Source organism: Rana temporaria, chromosome 2, assembly GCF_905171775.1.
Source record: "Rana temporaria chromosome 2, aRanTem1.1, whole genome shotgun sequence".
In the NCBI taxonomy this organism is placed as follows: domain Eukaryota; kingdom Metazoa; phylum Chordata; class Amphibia; order Anura; family Ranidae; genus Rana; species Rana temporaria.
The window spans coordinates 270659093-270674232 of record NC_053490.1 but is presented as its reverse complement, the minus strand read 5'-3'; the positions used below and the strand labels follow the sequence as shown (position 1 = coordinate 270674232).

At 45.7% G+C, this 15140-nt stretch overlaps 1 protein-coding gene across 1 annotated transcript in view; it reads left to right on the top strand.

Moving 5' to 3' along the window:
• The window catches only part of NT5C1A (5'-nucleotidase, cytosolic IA), a 51833-nt gene extending 36901 nt beyond the window's left edge, over positions 1 to 14932 (top strand). The window contains exons 5-6 of the mRNA XM_040336963.1: positions 3119 to 3303; positions 14363 to 14932. Coding sequence (XP_040192897.1) covers positions 3119 to 3303; positions 14363 to 14725 — 548 coding nt within the window. The 3' untranslated portion in view covers positions 14726 to 14932. The remainder of the gene's footprint in view (positions 1 to 3118; positions 3304 to 14362) is intronic.
• The last annotated feature ends 208 nt before the right edge of the window (positions 14933 to 15140 follow it).

Here is a 15140-nt window from a genome sequence, read left to right as displayed (position 1 = left end):
CACATCTTTAGACAGACGGTCTGTCACCGACAGGGAGGTATTCACCTCTGAGCATCATTAGGCTTTAAACAGTGTTATCACACAATGAAAGGCCTTTCAAGAGCCAGCCTCATTTAACATGTCAACAGTTCTACACAGAGAGATGAGTCATAGAATAAACCAACACTTTGCAATATGAGCTATCAGTAATGTCCCCTGTCCTGTATTTTAGGATATCATTTTTCAGTCACCCTGTGGGCCCTATCGGACATAGGTGACCCTAGACATAAGACTCCTTGGTGACGCCGGTACAGAGTACCCCGCATCCTTCCAAAGTCTCTGTTTGTCACGGGTAATTCCGCTATAACCCCCCATCACAGACTGATCCCCCCATCACAAACTGGTGCCCCATCACAGACTGACCCCCCATCACACTGGTGCCCCCATCATAGACTGACCCCACATCACAGACTGACCCCCCATCACAGACTGACCCCCCCTCACAGACTTGTCCCCCCATCTCTGACCCCCCTCGATAGTAGGACTCCTGTCCCCATACAGCACAGCACTCCCCCTCCCCACAGAGCATTACTTATTCACACACGAATCGATGAGAAGCACCCCGGCCCAAGCCTTGGACACGGGGAGACTATTAATGTTAAAGTGAGTGATTGATTGCTGTGACCGCTTTCGCAGCAATAGCAGCCAATTACCCACTTCTTAACTTAAACAGTCCTGTGCTTTGTCCAGAGCGGCCGTAGCTCATATCTTTGTGAATAAGACAGGCAGGGGGGTGGGGGCCCCCACCCCCTGCCTTGTCTTTTGCACTCAAGATGAGACGTGGGGCTGTGCTGTGATCTTACCGAAGGCCGGGACAGACTCGTGTGCGGCGCGCCTGCAAATGCAATGCAGCCTGTGAACAGGGCCGGTGCTAGACTATTTTGCACCCTAGGCGAGACCAGCTACTTGCGCCCCCCCCCCCCCCAAAATAAATAAAAAGTTTTAGCACCAGAACTCCAGGTGACCAGGAGAGGGGGTGCAGCCAGGTGAGGGGATTAAACAGGTGGGGGGGATGAGCCAGGTGGATGGATGAGCCAGGTGGATAGATGAGTCAGGTGGGGGGGATGAGTCAGGTGGGGGGGGTGAGCCAGGTGGGGGGGGTGAGCCAGGTGGTGGGGTGAGCCAGGTGGTGGGGTGAGCCAGGTGGGGGGGGTGAGTGAGGCGGAGGATGAGCCATGTAGATGGATGAGTCAGGTGGGGGGATGAGTCAGGAATGGAGATGAGCCAGGTGGGGGGATGAGCCAGGTGGATGGATAAGTCAGGTGGATGAATGAGTCAGATGGATGGATGAGCCAGGTGGATGGATGAGCCAGGTGGATAGATGAGCCAGGTGGATGGATTAGCCAGGTGGATGGATGAGCCAGGTGGATGGATGAGCCAGGTGGATGAATGAGTCAGATGGATGGATGAGTCAGATGGATGGATGAGCCAGGTGGATGGATGAGCCAGGTGGATAGATGAGCCAGGTGGATGGATTAGCCAGGTGGATGGATGAGCCAGATGGATGAATGAGTCAGGTGGATGGATGAGCCAGGTGGATGAATGAGCCAGATGGATGAATGAGCCAGGTGGATGGATGAGCCAGGTGGACGAATGAGCCAGGTGGATGGATGAGTCAGGTGGATGGATGAGCAAGATGGTGGGATGAGTCAGGTGGGGGGGGGGTTAACCAGATGGGGGGATGAGCCAGGTGGTGGGGGATGAGCCAGGTGTGGGGGGGGGGGTGAGCCAGGTGGGAGGATAAGTCAGGTGGTGGGGGATGAGCCAGGTGGGGGGGTGAGCCAGGTGGGAGGATAAGTCAGGTGGATGGATGAGCCAGGTGGGAGGATAAGTCGGGGGGATGAGACAGGTGGGGGGGAGGTGCAGCCAAGTGGAGGGGGGCACACACCAGTGAAAAGGTCTGACTGGAAGCCCTCATCCCCTGCGCCCCCCCCCCCTGACAAGTTCTTACCTTGTGGCACTTTTTTCCAGCTCTCTCCACGTCAGGTAGTGGGCGTCAGTCGTTGTCACCAGTCCCAGGATCACGAGAGACTTCTTCCAGCTCCTCCCCCATTCAGATCAGCTGATCATTCGGTTCCACCCCGGGCTTCGGCTGCTGGCCGCGGAGATGGCTTGTTTTAACGGGGGCGGGCTGCAGCAGCATCTTTACTTTTGACTCATCCAGCTCCAGAAGTGGCCTGGAGGCCTCGGCCCAGTGTGTTTCATATGTCCAGTATGTACCAGGCTGGGTGGATCCCTCCCGCTCTGTGCACAATGCCGCCCGCCCTGCTCCTCCAATGGCTGCACATCACCAAGGGAGGGAGGCGGGGCAGGCAGAGAGCTGACACCCACAGCTGCTGCTGGACATCGGCATGGTCGCCCCTGGATCTGGGGAGGGGGGGGGGATCTGACTGCACATTCTCCCCGCCCAGCGACTCTGCAGCTAGCCATCTGGAGCTGCCTCCCGCTATACTCGTGGCTGCCTAGTACGCCTAGTGGGAGCACCGGCCCTGCCTGTGAACATAGCAGCAGGCAGACAGACGAGCCAGCTTGGGGGCCCCTTGCTAACTCGGGGCCCCAAGCAATTGCTTGGTTTGCCAGTCCTGTTGCGACGGGCCTGCCTATAATCACACACATAGATTGGACTTGATGGACTTTTTTCAACCTCACCTAATATGTAACTATGTAAGTCATTTATTCTGCCTTGTTCCTTGTCAAGGATCACAGCCCCAGTTGCTGACTAGACCTCTTCCCAAAGGGGGCCTGAATGCCAGAGACAGTCAGGCTGGGGAAGAAAGCATTAGATGATACCGGATATCCTCCAGCCAGGAGATTTGGCAGGTTCTGACTTTCTGCAGCTTCTAATGCACACTACGATCAGCTCACAGTTTGCAGTGAAATCAGAAAAAAATATTCCAGTACTGGATAGGAACCTGTATAACCATTTAAGGCTGAAGGCAAGGTTGAAATTCATCTTTAGATGCATTACTGGTATACAATCAGACAACCATGAGTCAAGTCGTCAATAAAAACTAAAATGATATGTTATAAACAATCTTAACTAGATTTTTATTTTATTTTTTTCTCATCACGCTCACAGGTATTGCTGCTGCCACCATTTTTAGCCCGAGTCACAATGTGGCTATTAATGAGGATCAGCTGCGAGTGGCATTTGATGGAGATGCTGTCCTTTTTTCTGATGAATCTGAGAAGATAGTGAAGGAGCATGGCTTAGATATGTTCTTTGAACATGAGAAGGCTTATGAGAACAAACCACTGGCACAGGTACTGGCATCCCTATATTACTTGAATGAATGTTTTGTTAGCCCTCTTCTTTTACTGTGCTAAAAGGAATTTTACTGATAAATCCAAGCTAATGCCGCGTACACACGATCATTTTTCGGCATGAAAGAAAACGTCGTTTTTCAGCATGTCCAAAAAACAAAGTTTTTCCAACTTCATCATTAAAAACGACGTTGCCCACACACCATCGTTTTTAAAAAATGATGAACAAAGCGCAGTGACGTACAACACGTACAACGGCACTCTAAAAGGGAAGTTCTATTCGCCTTTGGGCTGCTTTAGCTGATTCCGTGTTAGTAAAAGACGATTCGCGCTTTTTTGTCTGTTACAGCGTGATGAATGTAATTACTCCATTATGAACGGTATTTTTACCAGAACGAGCGCTCCCATCTCATAACTTGCTTCTGAGCATGCGCGGGTTTAAAACGTCGTTTTAGCCCACACACGATAATTTTTTACAACCCGAAAAACGTCATTTTTTAAAACGACGTTAAAAAATGCAGCATGTTCGGAAAAAATTTTTTTCGTTTTTCAGAAACTGAAAAACGATGTGCAGCCCACACACGATCATTTTAACCACTTGACCACTGGGCACTTAAACCCCCTTCCTAACCAGACCAATTTTCAGCTTTCGGTGCTCTCACAATTTGAATGACAATTACTCAGTCATACAACATTGTACCCATTTGAAATTTTTGTCCTTTTTTTCACACAAATAGAGCTTTCTTTTGGTGGTATTAGATTACCTCTGGGTTTTTTATTTTTTGCGCTATAAAAGAAAAACGACAGAAAATTCTGTAAAAATAAATAAATAAAAACTTGTTTCTGTCATATTCGCAGGTTATTTCTCACACACAGCATATGCATACCACGAATGACACCCCAAAACACATTCTGCTATTCCTCCAGAGTATGGCGATACCCCAAGTGTGCGACTTTTACACGGCGTGGCCACATACAGAGGCCCAACATGCAGGGAGCACCATCAGGCGTTCTGGAGCACCCAGGCCAATTGTGACATTTCTCTCCTACATGGAAAAAATCACCATTTATTTGCTAGAAAATTACATAGAACCCCAAAACATTATATATGCAGAGTATTTGGGTATTGCGGAGTATTTGGATATTGCGGAGTATTTGGGTATTGCGGAGTATTGGGGGCATTGCAGAGTATTTGGGGCATTGCAGAGTATTTGGGGCATTGCAGAGTATCGCGCAGGGTATTGGGGTATTGCAGAGTATTGGGGTATTGCAGAGTATTGGGGTATTGCAGAGTATTGCGCAGGGTATTGCAGAGTATCGGGGTATTGCAGAGTATGGGGTATGGCAGACAGAGTATGGGGTATGGCAGGCAGAGTATGGGGTATGGCAGGCAGAGTATTGGGGGTATGGCAGGCAGAGTATTGGGGGTATGGCAGGCAGAGTATTGGGGGTATGGCAGGCAGAGTATTGGGGGTATGGCAGGCAGAGTATTGGGGGTATGGCAGGCAGAGTATTGGGGGTATTGCAGGCAGAGTATTGGGGGTATGGCAGGCAGAGTATTGGGGGTATTGCAGGCAGAGTATTGGGGGGTATTGCAGGCAGAGTATTGGGGGTATTGCAGGCAGAGTATTGGGGGTATTGCAGGCAGAGTATTGGGGGTATTGCAGGCAGAGTATTGGGGGTATTGCAGGCAGAGTATTGGGGGTATTGCAGGCAGAGTATGGGTTATTGCAGAGTATTGCGCAGGGAAGGATGGCTGGATCTGTGAATGCAGTTGTCACAGATCCAGCCACAGCACTGCTGACACCCCGCGCTCCCCCCCTCTCTGTAGCGAACGGTACAGAGAGGAGAGGGAGGAACCGGCGTCATCAAATGACGCCGGTTTGTTTACAAGTGATCGCTCCGTCATTTGACGGAGCGATCACGTGGTAAACGGCCGCGATTAGCGGCAATTTACCGTCATCCGTGATGCGCCGGGTCTTCTAGACCCGGCGAGCACGGACACTTCCGCGAGCGCGCCCCAGGGGACGCGCAAACGCGGAAGTGCACGAGGACGTCCCAGGGACGTCCTGTCAGAGTAACTCGACCGCGCTGTAGCAGTATTTTTGCTATAGCGCGGTCGGCAAGTGGTTAAATGACGTTTTTAAAAACAAATTTTTTTTTCATGCCAAAAAATGATCGTGTGTACGCGGCATAAGGCATAAAATAAATCATTTTTGTTCTTTAAAGTCTGTGCTGACCTGTGACCAATCTTATTCAGCAGCCAACATAATCAGACGACATGCAGTTTTTAGAAACATTCATCAGGAAAGGTATGCAGCGCTGTGAACTTTAATCCAAAGTTAATAAAAAAGTAAAAACCTGGTGTCTAAGGCCTCGTACACACGACAGAGTTTCTCGGCAGAATTCACAGAGAAACTCGGTCAAAACCCGGATTCTGCCAAGAAACTCTGTCGTCTGTACACTTTTGGCTCGTCGAGAAAATAGAGAACATGTTCTCTATTTTCTCGTTGTTCTATGGGAGAAGGCGGCCCGCCGAGCTCCTCGGCGGCTTCATCCCAGAACTCGACGAGGAACTCGACGTGTTTGGCACGTCGAGTTCCTCGGCCGTGTGTACGGGGCCTTACAAATACTTTCCTCCACAGTTTCCCCACCAATAAAATAAAACACTCACCAGATGCACTGACCATACATTACACAGAGGTCAGGTTTTATTTAATGAAACCATTAAGGCCCTTTTCTTAAGGCTGTTCTGATCAGATCTGCCTTTCAGTTTTTCAGGCGGGCAGGTAGGGCTGTCTGTGTCCACCCTGCATAGATTGATCAGACACGTGTGACATCCGTCCAGCTGTGCTCAGCTTACAGATCCCCTGCTGATCAGTGTGGAATCTGCCCCATGAGAAATGACCTTATGGACAGGGCTGCTGTTAGAATTACAAAAATGTAAAATAATAAAATTATTTTTACAATTTAAAAAAATAAATTACAATTTTTTATTTTATTTATTATTTTAAACACTGTTGTGGGAGGGGGGCATGGATGAAATATCAGGGACAGACCCCTGACATGGAATTGAGGAACATATTACTAAATTCCCTTCTCTGTGGCCTCAGCATTGAAGATGAATTAACAGGAGACAGAGGCTCCTGTTCATTCACAAACTGAAGCATAGTAAACACAGTTCACTGTGTCCAATTCAGAAAAGGATAGGGCCAGTAAAAGACACATTTACCGACCCCCTTCCCTACTCTCTATTGCCTGTGTACCCGAAGCAACCTCCTCATTTGCACTCTTTACCCACCACAGAGAGGAGTGTATTTGCACTTGTCACCAATAAAAGCTGTTTTCTTCACAGACTGTGATAGTTTTGCTATAAAATTGCAGCCTCACTGTGCCCATCAAATGCAGCCACTGTGCCATCAATTGTCACCACTGTGCCATGCCATCAAATGCAGCCACTGTGACATCAATTGTCACCACTGTGCCATGCCATCAAACACAGCCACTGTGCCATCAATTGTCACCACTGTGCAATGCCATCAAACGCAGCCACTGTGCCATCATTTGTCACCACTGTGCCATGCCATCAAACGCAGTCACTATGCCATCAATTCGCACTACTGTGCCATGCCATCAAACGCAGTCACTGTGCCATGCCATCATACGCAGTCACTCTGCCATGCCATCAAACACAGCCACTGTGTCATCAATTGTCACCACTGTGCCATGTCATCAAACGCAGCCACTGTGCCATTAATTGTCACCACTGTGCCATGCCATCAAACGCAGCCACTGTGCCATTAATTGTCACCACTGTGCCATGCCATCAAACGCAGTCACTATGCCATCAATTCGCACTACTGTGCCATGCCAAACGCAGTCACTGTGCCATGCCATCAAACGCAGCCACTGTGCCATGCCATCAAACGCAGCCACTGTGCCATGCCATCAAACACAGCCAATGTGTCATCAATTGTCACCACTGTGCCATGCCATCAAACGCAGCCACTGTGACCCTCAATTGTCGCCACTGTGCCAATTGTCACCACTGTGCCCTTTAATTGTCGCCACTGTGCCCATTGTTGCCACTGTGCATGTCACTGTACCCTTTAATTGTTGCCACTGTGCCCATTGTCACCACTGTGCCCATTGATGCCACTGTGCCCTTTGTCGCCACTGTGCCCTTTGTCGCCACTGTACCCATTGATGCCACTGTGCCCTTTGTCACCACTGTACCCATTGATGGCACTGTGACCTTTGTCACCACTGTACCCATTGTCGCCTCTGTGCCCATTATCACCGCTGTGCCCTGTAAAATACCCCCCCGCCCGGCACTTACCTTTCTCCTTCCACGTCACTCGATGTCTTCTCCCGCCCTCGATGGCGCTTCAGCCAATCAGGTTACCGATAACCAGAATCGGTGAACCTGATTGGCTGAGACGGCCGTCAGTCTTATCCAAGGAACGCACCTCCCGTACATCCCGAGGATAAGCTTCCGGGAGCGGAGGGCTCTGATAGGCACTTCCGCACAGCCAACCATCTGCCATTATTAAGGTGGTCGGCGCTCACCCATCCGGCCATCTGAATAGCTGCGGCAGCGGCCGGCAACAATAACATAGATTCATGCAATGCATGAATCTATGTTATCAGTGGCGGTGCGAGAGCCAGAGGGGGCGGCGCTCCAGCGCACTCTATAGACGCACCGCCACTGTCCCACAGGTGTGTAAGAACACCTGGGATCTTTAAGACAGCTTATGGCTCATACACCCATTACATGCTTTAACAAATACTCTGGTGGACCCAAAAAATATAAAGAAGAAAAAAGCACTTTCAAATTATCATTCACAAAATGTAACAGTTAAAACTATCATATAAAACAGAACACAAAATCTGAGATTGGCACAAAATACCATACCAGTCTTCATGACCCTTCCATGTTTAAAGTTTTTGCAACATGATGACATGCGTCGCTATGACACAGCATCCTCAACCTCAGTTATGTGCCTGTTATTGTGTAGGACCGTGCAGACGGTCCATATTCGTTACTATTTGCACTAGTATAGCAAAAGGAAATAAGAAAGCAGACCTGTGCCTTGTCTCTCTGTCTCTCCTCATGCTGTATCATATGGGTTTGTATGTTGTGAGAAATGTACTCCACTTTCTTTTTTGTCTTCAATAAAAAAGTTAATTGATAAAAAAAAAAAAAAACATCTTTGCAAAAAATGGGTCCACTACCCCCACCTATGACTGGCCATTACAGTAAGCAGCATTGTAGGGCAAATGGATATAAACAAGGCCAAGAATAAATCCAAGGAAATATTCCAAGCTTACTTACCGACCAGCTGGCGGACAAGTGAATCCACCTGTATGCGTTAAAAACAGGGGTTTAGTCTACACACTTTTGCAAATAAATGCGGAAGCTACAGAGCCCCGCCAAGGCATCCTGGTATCTGTAGTTCCTATCACTGACTGATGAGTGGAGAGGAACTACACCTGTGTGCACCTGTACCTTTAACCACTTAAGGACCCCTTCACGCCGATATACGTCTATGCATTTTTATAGCACTGATCGCTATAAAAATGCCAATGGTCCCAAAAATGTGTCAAAAGTGTCCGAAGTGTCCGCCATAATGTCGCAGTACCGAAAAAAAAATCGCTGATCGCCGCCATTACTAGTAAAAAAAAAAAATATTAATAAAAATGCCATAAAACTACCCCCTATTTTGTAAACGCTATAACTTTTGCGCAAACCAATCAATAAATGCTTATTTTTTTTTACGAAAATAATGTAGAAGAATATGTATCAGCCATGATTAAGCACTAGCTCAGTGTGAAACGCGTCGGCTGTTCCCCTGTTCCTTTGCTGTAACCTTGTGAAGTGATGTATTTGCTGTTCGTTTGAATAAAAAGACAACCTTTTTGGCTATTGGAGTGCGGCGATCCGTTTCCTCTCTTCGTATCTTATGCATGGTCAGTGCATTGCCAGCACCCACGGTATCCTGAGTCAGTCTACTCTACAAAGCGACCCACCTGGAGCGGTGATCCTCTTTTTTCCCAAGAATATGTATCAGCCTAAACTGAGGGAAAAAAAAAATGTATATATTTTTGGGGGATATTTATTATGGTAAAAAATATTATTGTTTTTCAAAATTGTCGCTCTATTTTTGTTTATAGCGCAAAAACTAAAAACCGCAGAGGTGATCAAATACTACCAAAAGAAAGCTCTATTTGTGGGAAAAAAGGGACGCCAATTTTGTTTGGGAGCCACGTTGCACGACCGCGCAATTGGCAGTTAAATCGACGCAGTGCCAAATCGCAAAAAGTGCTCTGGTCTTTGACCAGCCATATGGTCTGGGGCTTAAGTGGTTAAGAGCCCACTTGTGAAGTCGCGTGGGCGCCGACGGCGGCGCGCTCGCGACCCAGTCCAAAGCTCCGTGACCACGCCCGCAGACCCGATCGCTGCCGATGTCCCGCGATCGGTCACAGGAGCTGAAGAACGGGGAGAGGTGTGTGTAAACACACCTTCCCCATTCTTCTGTGTGGCAGTGACACTGATCGTCTGTTTCCTGTTATAGGGAACAATGATCAGTGATGTCCCACCTACAACCACGCCCCCCTACAGTAAGAATCACTCCCTCAGGGCACACTTAACCCCTTAGCGCCGCCTAGTGGTTAACCCCTTCACTGCCATTGTAATTTTCACAGTAATCAGTGCATTTTTATAGCACTTTTCGCTGTGAAAATGACAATGGTCCCAAAAATGTGTCTAAAGTGTCCGATGTGTTCCGCCAAGTTTGTAAACGCTATAAATTTTGCGCAAACCAATCGATAAACGCTTATTGCTAATTTTTTTACCAAAAATAGGTAGACTAATATGTATCGGCCTAAACTGAGGAAAAATAATGTTTTTTTATATCTTTTTTGGGGATATTTTTTTTATAGCAAAAAGTAAAAAATATAGATTTTTTTTCAAAATTGTCGCTCTATTTTTGTTTATAGGACAAAAAATAAAAACCGCAGAGGTGATCAAATACCACCAAAGAAAGCTCTTTGTGGGGAAAAAAAGAACGACAATTTTGTTTAGGAGCCACATCGCACGACCGCGCAATTGACAGTTAAAGCTACGCAGTGCCGAATCGCAAAAAGGGGCAAGGTCCTTAACCTGCATAATGGTCCGGATCTTAAGTGGTTAAGGAGGGGTCACTCATCAGTCAGTGATAGGAACTACAGATACTAGGGTGCTTTGGCAGGGCCAGTAGCTTACGCATGTATTTGCAAATGTGTACAGACTAAACCCCTGTTTTTAATGCATACTTTTAGACAAGTTGATTCGGTTGTCCGCGGGCTGGTCGGTAAGTAAGCTTGGAATTTTTTCCTTGGATTTATCCTTGGCCTTGTTTAAATTATAAAAACATCTGCATTAAATTAAACCCCCACAAGTTTTGTTCAAACAAACCTCAATGTTGTGCATGATATTTGCACAATCCATGGAGGAACAACAAATAGATACATAGGTCATGGGAAAGGCAAATCACTTCTAAAAACATATTAGTAAACATGATTACACATTTAATGCATAATAGCAAGTTTCAAATTAACACTTAATAGACACAATAAAATTTGAAATAAAACAAGGCAATGAGCTGATTTATAATAAATTACCATAATACGCGATATAAATTCATTAAAAAAATCTTGCTGTTCGTATACATGATGTTTTTTTCAGATAGAGATATATAATTCTTAGCAAATGGAGATACATGATTACATAATATATAGCGATCCACAAATTCTTGGCATCCTATAGCTCTACGCATTTCGTGGATCCCTGTCCAATTCCTCAGGAGCAGATGCAAGAAAATTAACTAAAAGGGTAATAAAAAATGCCAGAATAGTAATATTGTATACAAATTAGTGACTTTCCAAGACTAAGAAAAAAAGGGGGGTAATAATATAGGCAAACAGTCCTATTACTTACGGGTCAGCTGATGCAGGATGTATGTTACTGGCCAGATCACCAGCTGAAAACGGAGGGGAAAAGAAAATAAAACTGATGCAGCCACCACATGTAATGATTTAGCTTTTTTGGTTTTGGATTTAATACTGCTTTAAGTGTAATCTAGACGTGACTGTAGAGAATAGTGGTGTGTTGTAGCTTTACTGTTGAGATCTTTCCTAATGTATTCAGTTACAAAATGGCATGTGATTGCAAAGCAGCAAACTACCATGATACTGTACTCAAAACTGTCAATAAAAACCAAAGGGACCTCTGCCTGCTGTACAGCCACCCAAATAATTTGGGCTAAATTTAGAAAAGCCAGCTTTTCTATTTATTGCAGGCATTTGTTTAGTGCTGACAATTTATGCAGCACTTTACATACTGTGCATTCAACCCAGTCTCTGCCATCAAGGAGCTCACATGCATACATACACACATGCATGTACTAGGGTCAGTTTAACTACTAGCATGTTTTTTGAGTGTGGTAAAAAACTTAATAAAAGACAAACAAAAACATAAAAAGCTGCATCAGCCATTGCAGCATTACAGACACCATTGTTTAAAAAATGTGTTAAAACTCACAAAAGTGTTAAAAACACACGTATATATCCAAACCAGTATCAGGGTTTCTTAGAACCTCCATGACCAATGTAATAAATGCAAGTATGCTGATGTGTTTAAAGGGACAAGCCCTCTTTCTCTGAGCTAACTTGCTGACCCACCTGCATGCCTTTAAATATTCTTAGTCCAATATGAGGTAGTTATAAGCCACTACCCTAGTGAGGCAGTGCTTTCCAATGTGGTTTAACCCATTGATAATGACAGTCCTCAAGTAAAACAGACCAGACTAATCATGGGACCAACAACAAAAACCTGGGGAATGCCCAGGGAAAAACCAAGCCTACTTACCGACCAGCTTGCAGAAAACCAATTAACCTGTCTACAGTATGCGTTAAAAACAGGGGTTCGGTCCGCACGCATTTGTAAACGCATGCGTGAGCCACAGAGCCGCGCCAAGGCACCCTGTAATATCTGTGGTCCTAACACTAAACAATGAGCGTCCCCACAGTGGAGGCACATGCATTTTAATGGATAGACAGGGGCAGGTGAACTGAAGGGAAGCCACCCCTCCTTTAAAAGGTACAAGAGCACACCAAGCACCCAGCATATAGCACAATGGCTGCAAAGGTGTTGGTGCACTGATGGACCAATATAAACACCACAGGTGAAGCATAAACATGTCCACTGCCCCCATCTATAGCTGGCCATAACAGTAAGTAGCATTGGAAGGCTAAAGCAGATAACAACAAAAACCTGGGGAATACCCAGGGAAAAACCAAGCCTACTTACCGACCAGCTTGCAGAAAAACCAATTAACCTGTCTACAGTATGCGTTAAAAAACAGGGGTTCGGTCCGCACGCATTTGCAAACGCATGCGTGAGCCACAGAGCCGCTCCAAGGCACCCTGTAATATCTGTGGTCCTAACACTAACAATGAGCGTCCCACAAGTGGAGGCACATGCATTTTAATGGATAGACAGGGGCAGGTGAACTGAAGGAAGCCACCCCTCCTTTAAAGGGTACAAGAGCACACCAAGCACCCAGCATATAGCACAATTGGCTGCAAAGGTGTTGGTGCACTGATGGACCAATATAAACACCACAGGTGAAGCATAAACATGTCCACTGACCCCATCTATAGCTGGCCATAACAGTAAGTAGCATTGGAAGGCTAAAGCAGATAACAACAAAAACCTGGGGAATGCCCAGGGAAAAACCAAGCCTACTTACCGACCAGCTTGCAGAAAAACCAATTAACCTGTCTACCATGGGACCAGCCTATCCCCAGATCACACTCTTATGTAGCCATTCATCAAAACAAAACTCATTGTCGCATACTGTACAAGATGCTACACTGCATTAGGCTTCCTGGGCCTAGCATGCATGTTCCTGATTGCAAGGCTCCATATCAATTTGGTCTCCATGTCTGCTATACAGCACAGTTCCCCATGTGGTAGGAAGCAACACACACAAGTACAGGCTGAGATTTGAACCAAGGACCCAGTAGGGCAAGATAGAAATAATACCCACCTAAGCCACCATGCTGCCCCTTACTTTTCTTTTTCTGAGGGCCCCTAGACAACCACCAGACCCAAGGGACCAGCCTATTTTCACTGTGGCGATCCAGTACTGCTAAGTAATTTTTACTTTGTGATGCTAGGCCCTAGTTTGATTTCTACCAAGGACACTTCCCGGCATTAAAAAAATGAAAGGGTAGTTACGCGATATGGACCTAATGATATGCATCTCTATAGCTGCTGCCGCCACTAAAACAGCTACCAAGGTAGATGTCAGAATATTTGTGTACAAGGGATGATGTAGGTGTGGTGCTGCTTGTGGTAAAATGTGCTAATAGATTCTCAGCACACAAGTGGCATCGCAAGTCGGATCCTCTTGACCCGACTTCTGCTGCGACTTCTATTCAAATCAATGGACTTCCATAGGGAACTATTGAAAAAAAGCCATGGTGGGCATGAGGCCATAGGCTAACACAGAGAGGTGTTTTTAACCTGCAAAAAACGCTCTTAGTAGTGGCTGTATGGTGGGCATGAGGCCTTATACTATTGTACTATGAATGTTTACTGAACACAGCTGTCATAGATGTTTTTATCTACCATCAACTACAGAAGCGTATAACACTTTGAGTGATCACATGTTCATTTTTTTACCACAAGCAGTGCCACATCCACTTCATCCCTCTACACACTACCGGCATGTTTGCATACGTTTCCTCACACAACCCAAAAATATACCGGTAGTGTAATTGGCCTCCAAATAAATCAGCTTACTCATTCCATGCAATTGTTTAAGAAAGTGATAGAGATCATCTCTGTTGTAAAAAAAAAAAAAAAAAGTGATAGAGATGTTAAATTAAATATCAGTGGTCTTAAGTAATTTTAATGCAGTTGCATTTTACATGCTCTCTGTGTAAATGATATCAGCTTTCCTGATTGTAGAAGAATTATTCTTGTGTTAACGTCAACTCAATGCTTTTACAGGGTCCTCTAAAATGTTTCTTGGAAGCTTTAGGAAAGCTGCAGAAGAAGTTCTACCATAAAGGAATGAGAATGAACTGTCCCATACGTACGTATTTGGTTACTGCTCGTAGTGCAGCCAGCTGTGGGGCTCGAGCACTAAAGACCTTGCGTAGCTGGGGCCTGGAAACTGATGAGGCCCTCTTCTTGGCTGGAGCCCCAAAGGGACCTCTGTTGGAAAGAATCCGCCCACACATATTCTTTGATGATCAAATGTTCCATGTGGAAGGAGCTCAGGAGATGGGAACAATAGCAGCACATGTCCCATACGGTGTGGCACAAAAGCATAAACACACACCAAAAAATGCAACATCCTCTGCCAAGTGAGACTGATATATCATGTAATATTATTACATTTTCTACCTGGATTATCATTATTTATATCTTTATTTAATATAGTGCACATGGAAAATTATTGGAATAATCATATATATTATTTTCACTAATATTTATAATACTGTACAATGAAACTATAAAGAAAGGGCCAGTAGGGCATAGATAAATGCTAACAAAGGCATCTTCTCCTCCATCTTCCATGGCTGTCTGCTTCAAATTATTTTATGAATGTAATAGGTGAAAATGTATTTTGTCACTTTGGGGTTGATTTACTAAGAATAAGGTGAAGCAATAGATGTTAGACTCTTAATGGCACCTAATTGAAACAATTAAGGCCCCTTTCACACATGCGGACCGTATGTCTGCTTTTTCATCCATCCGTTTGCGCATGAAAAAGGGACATACA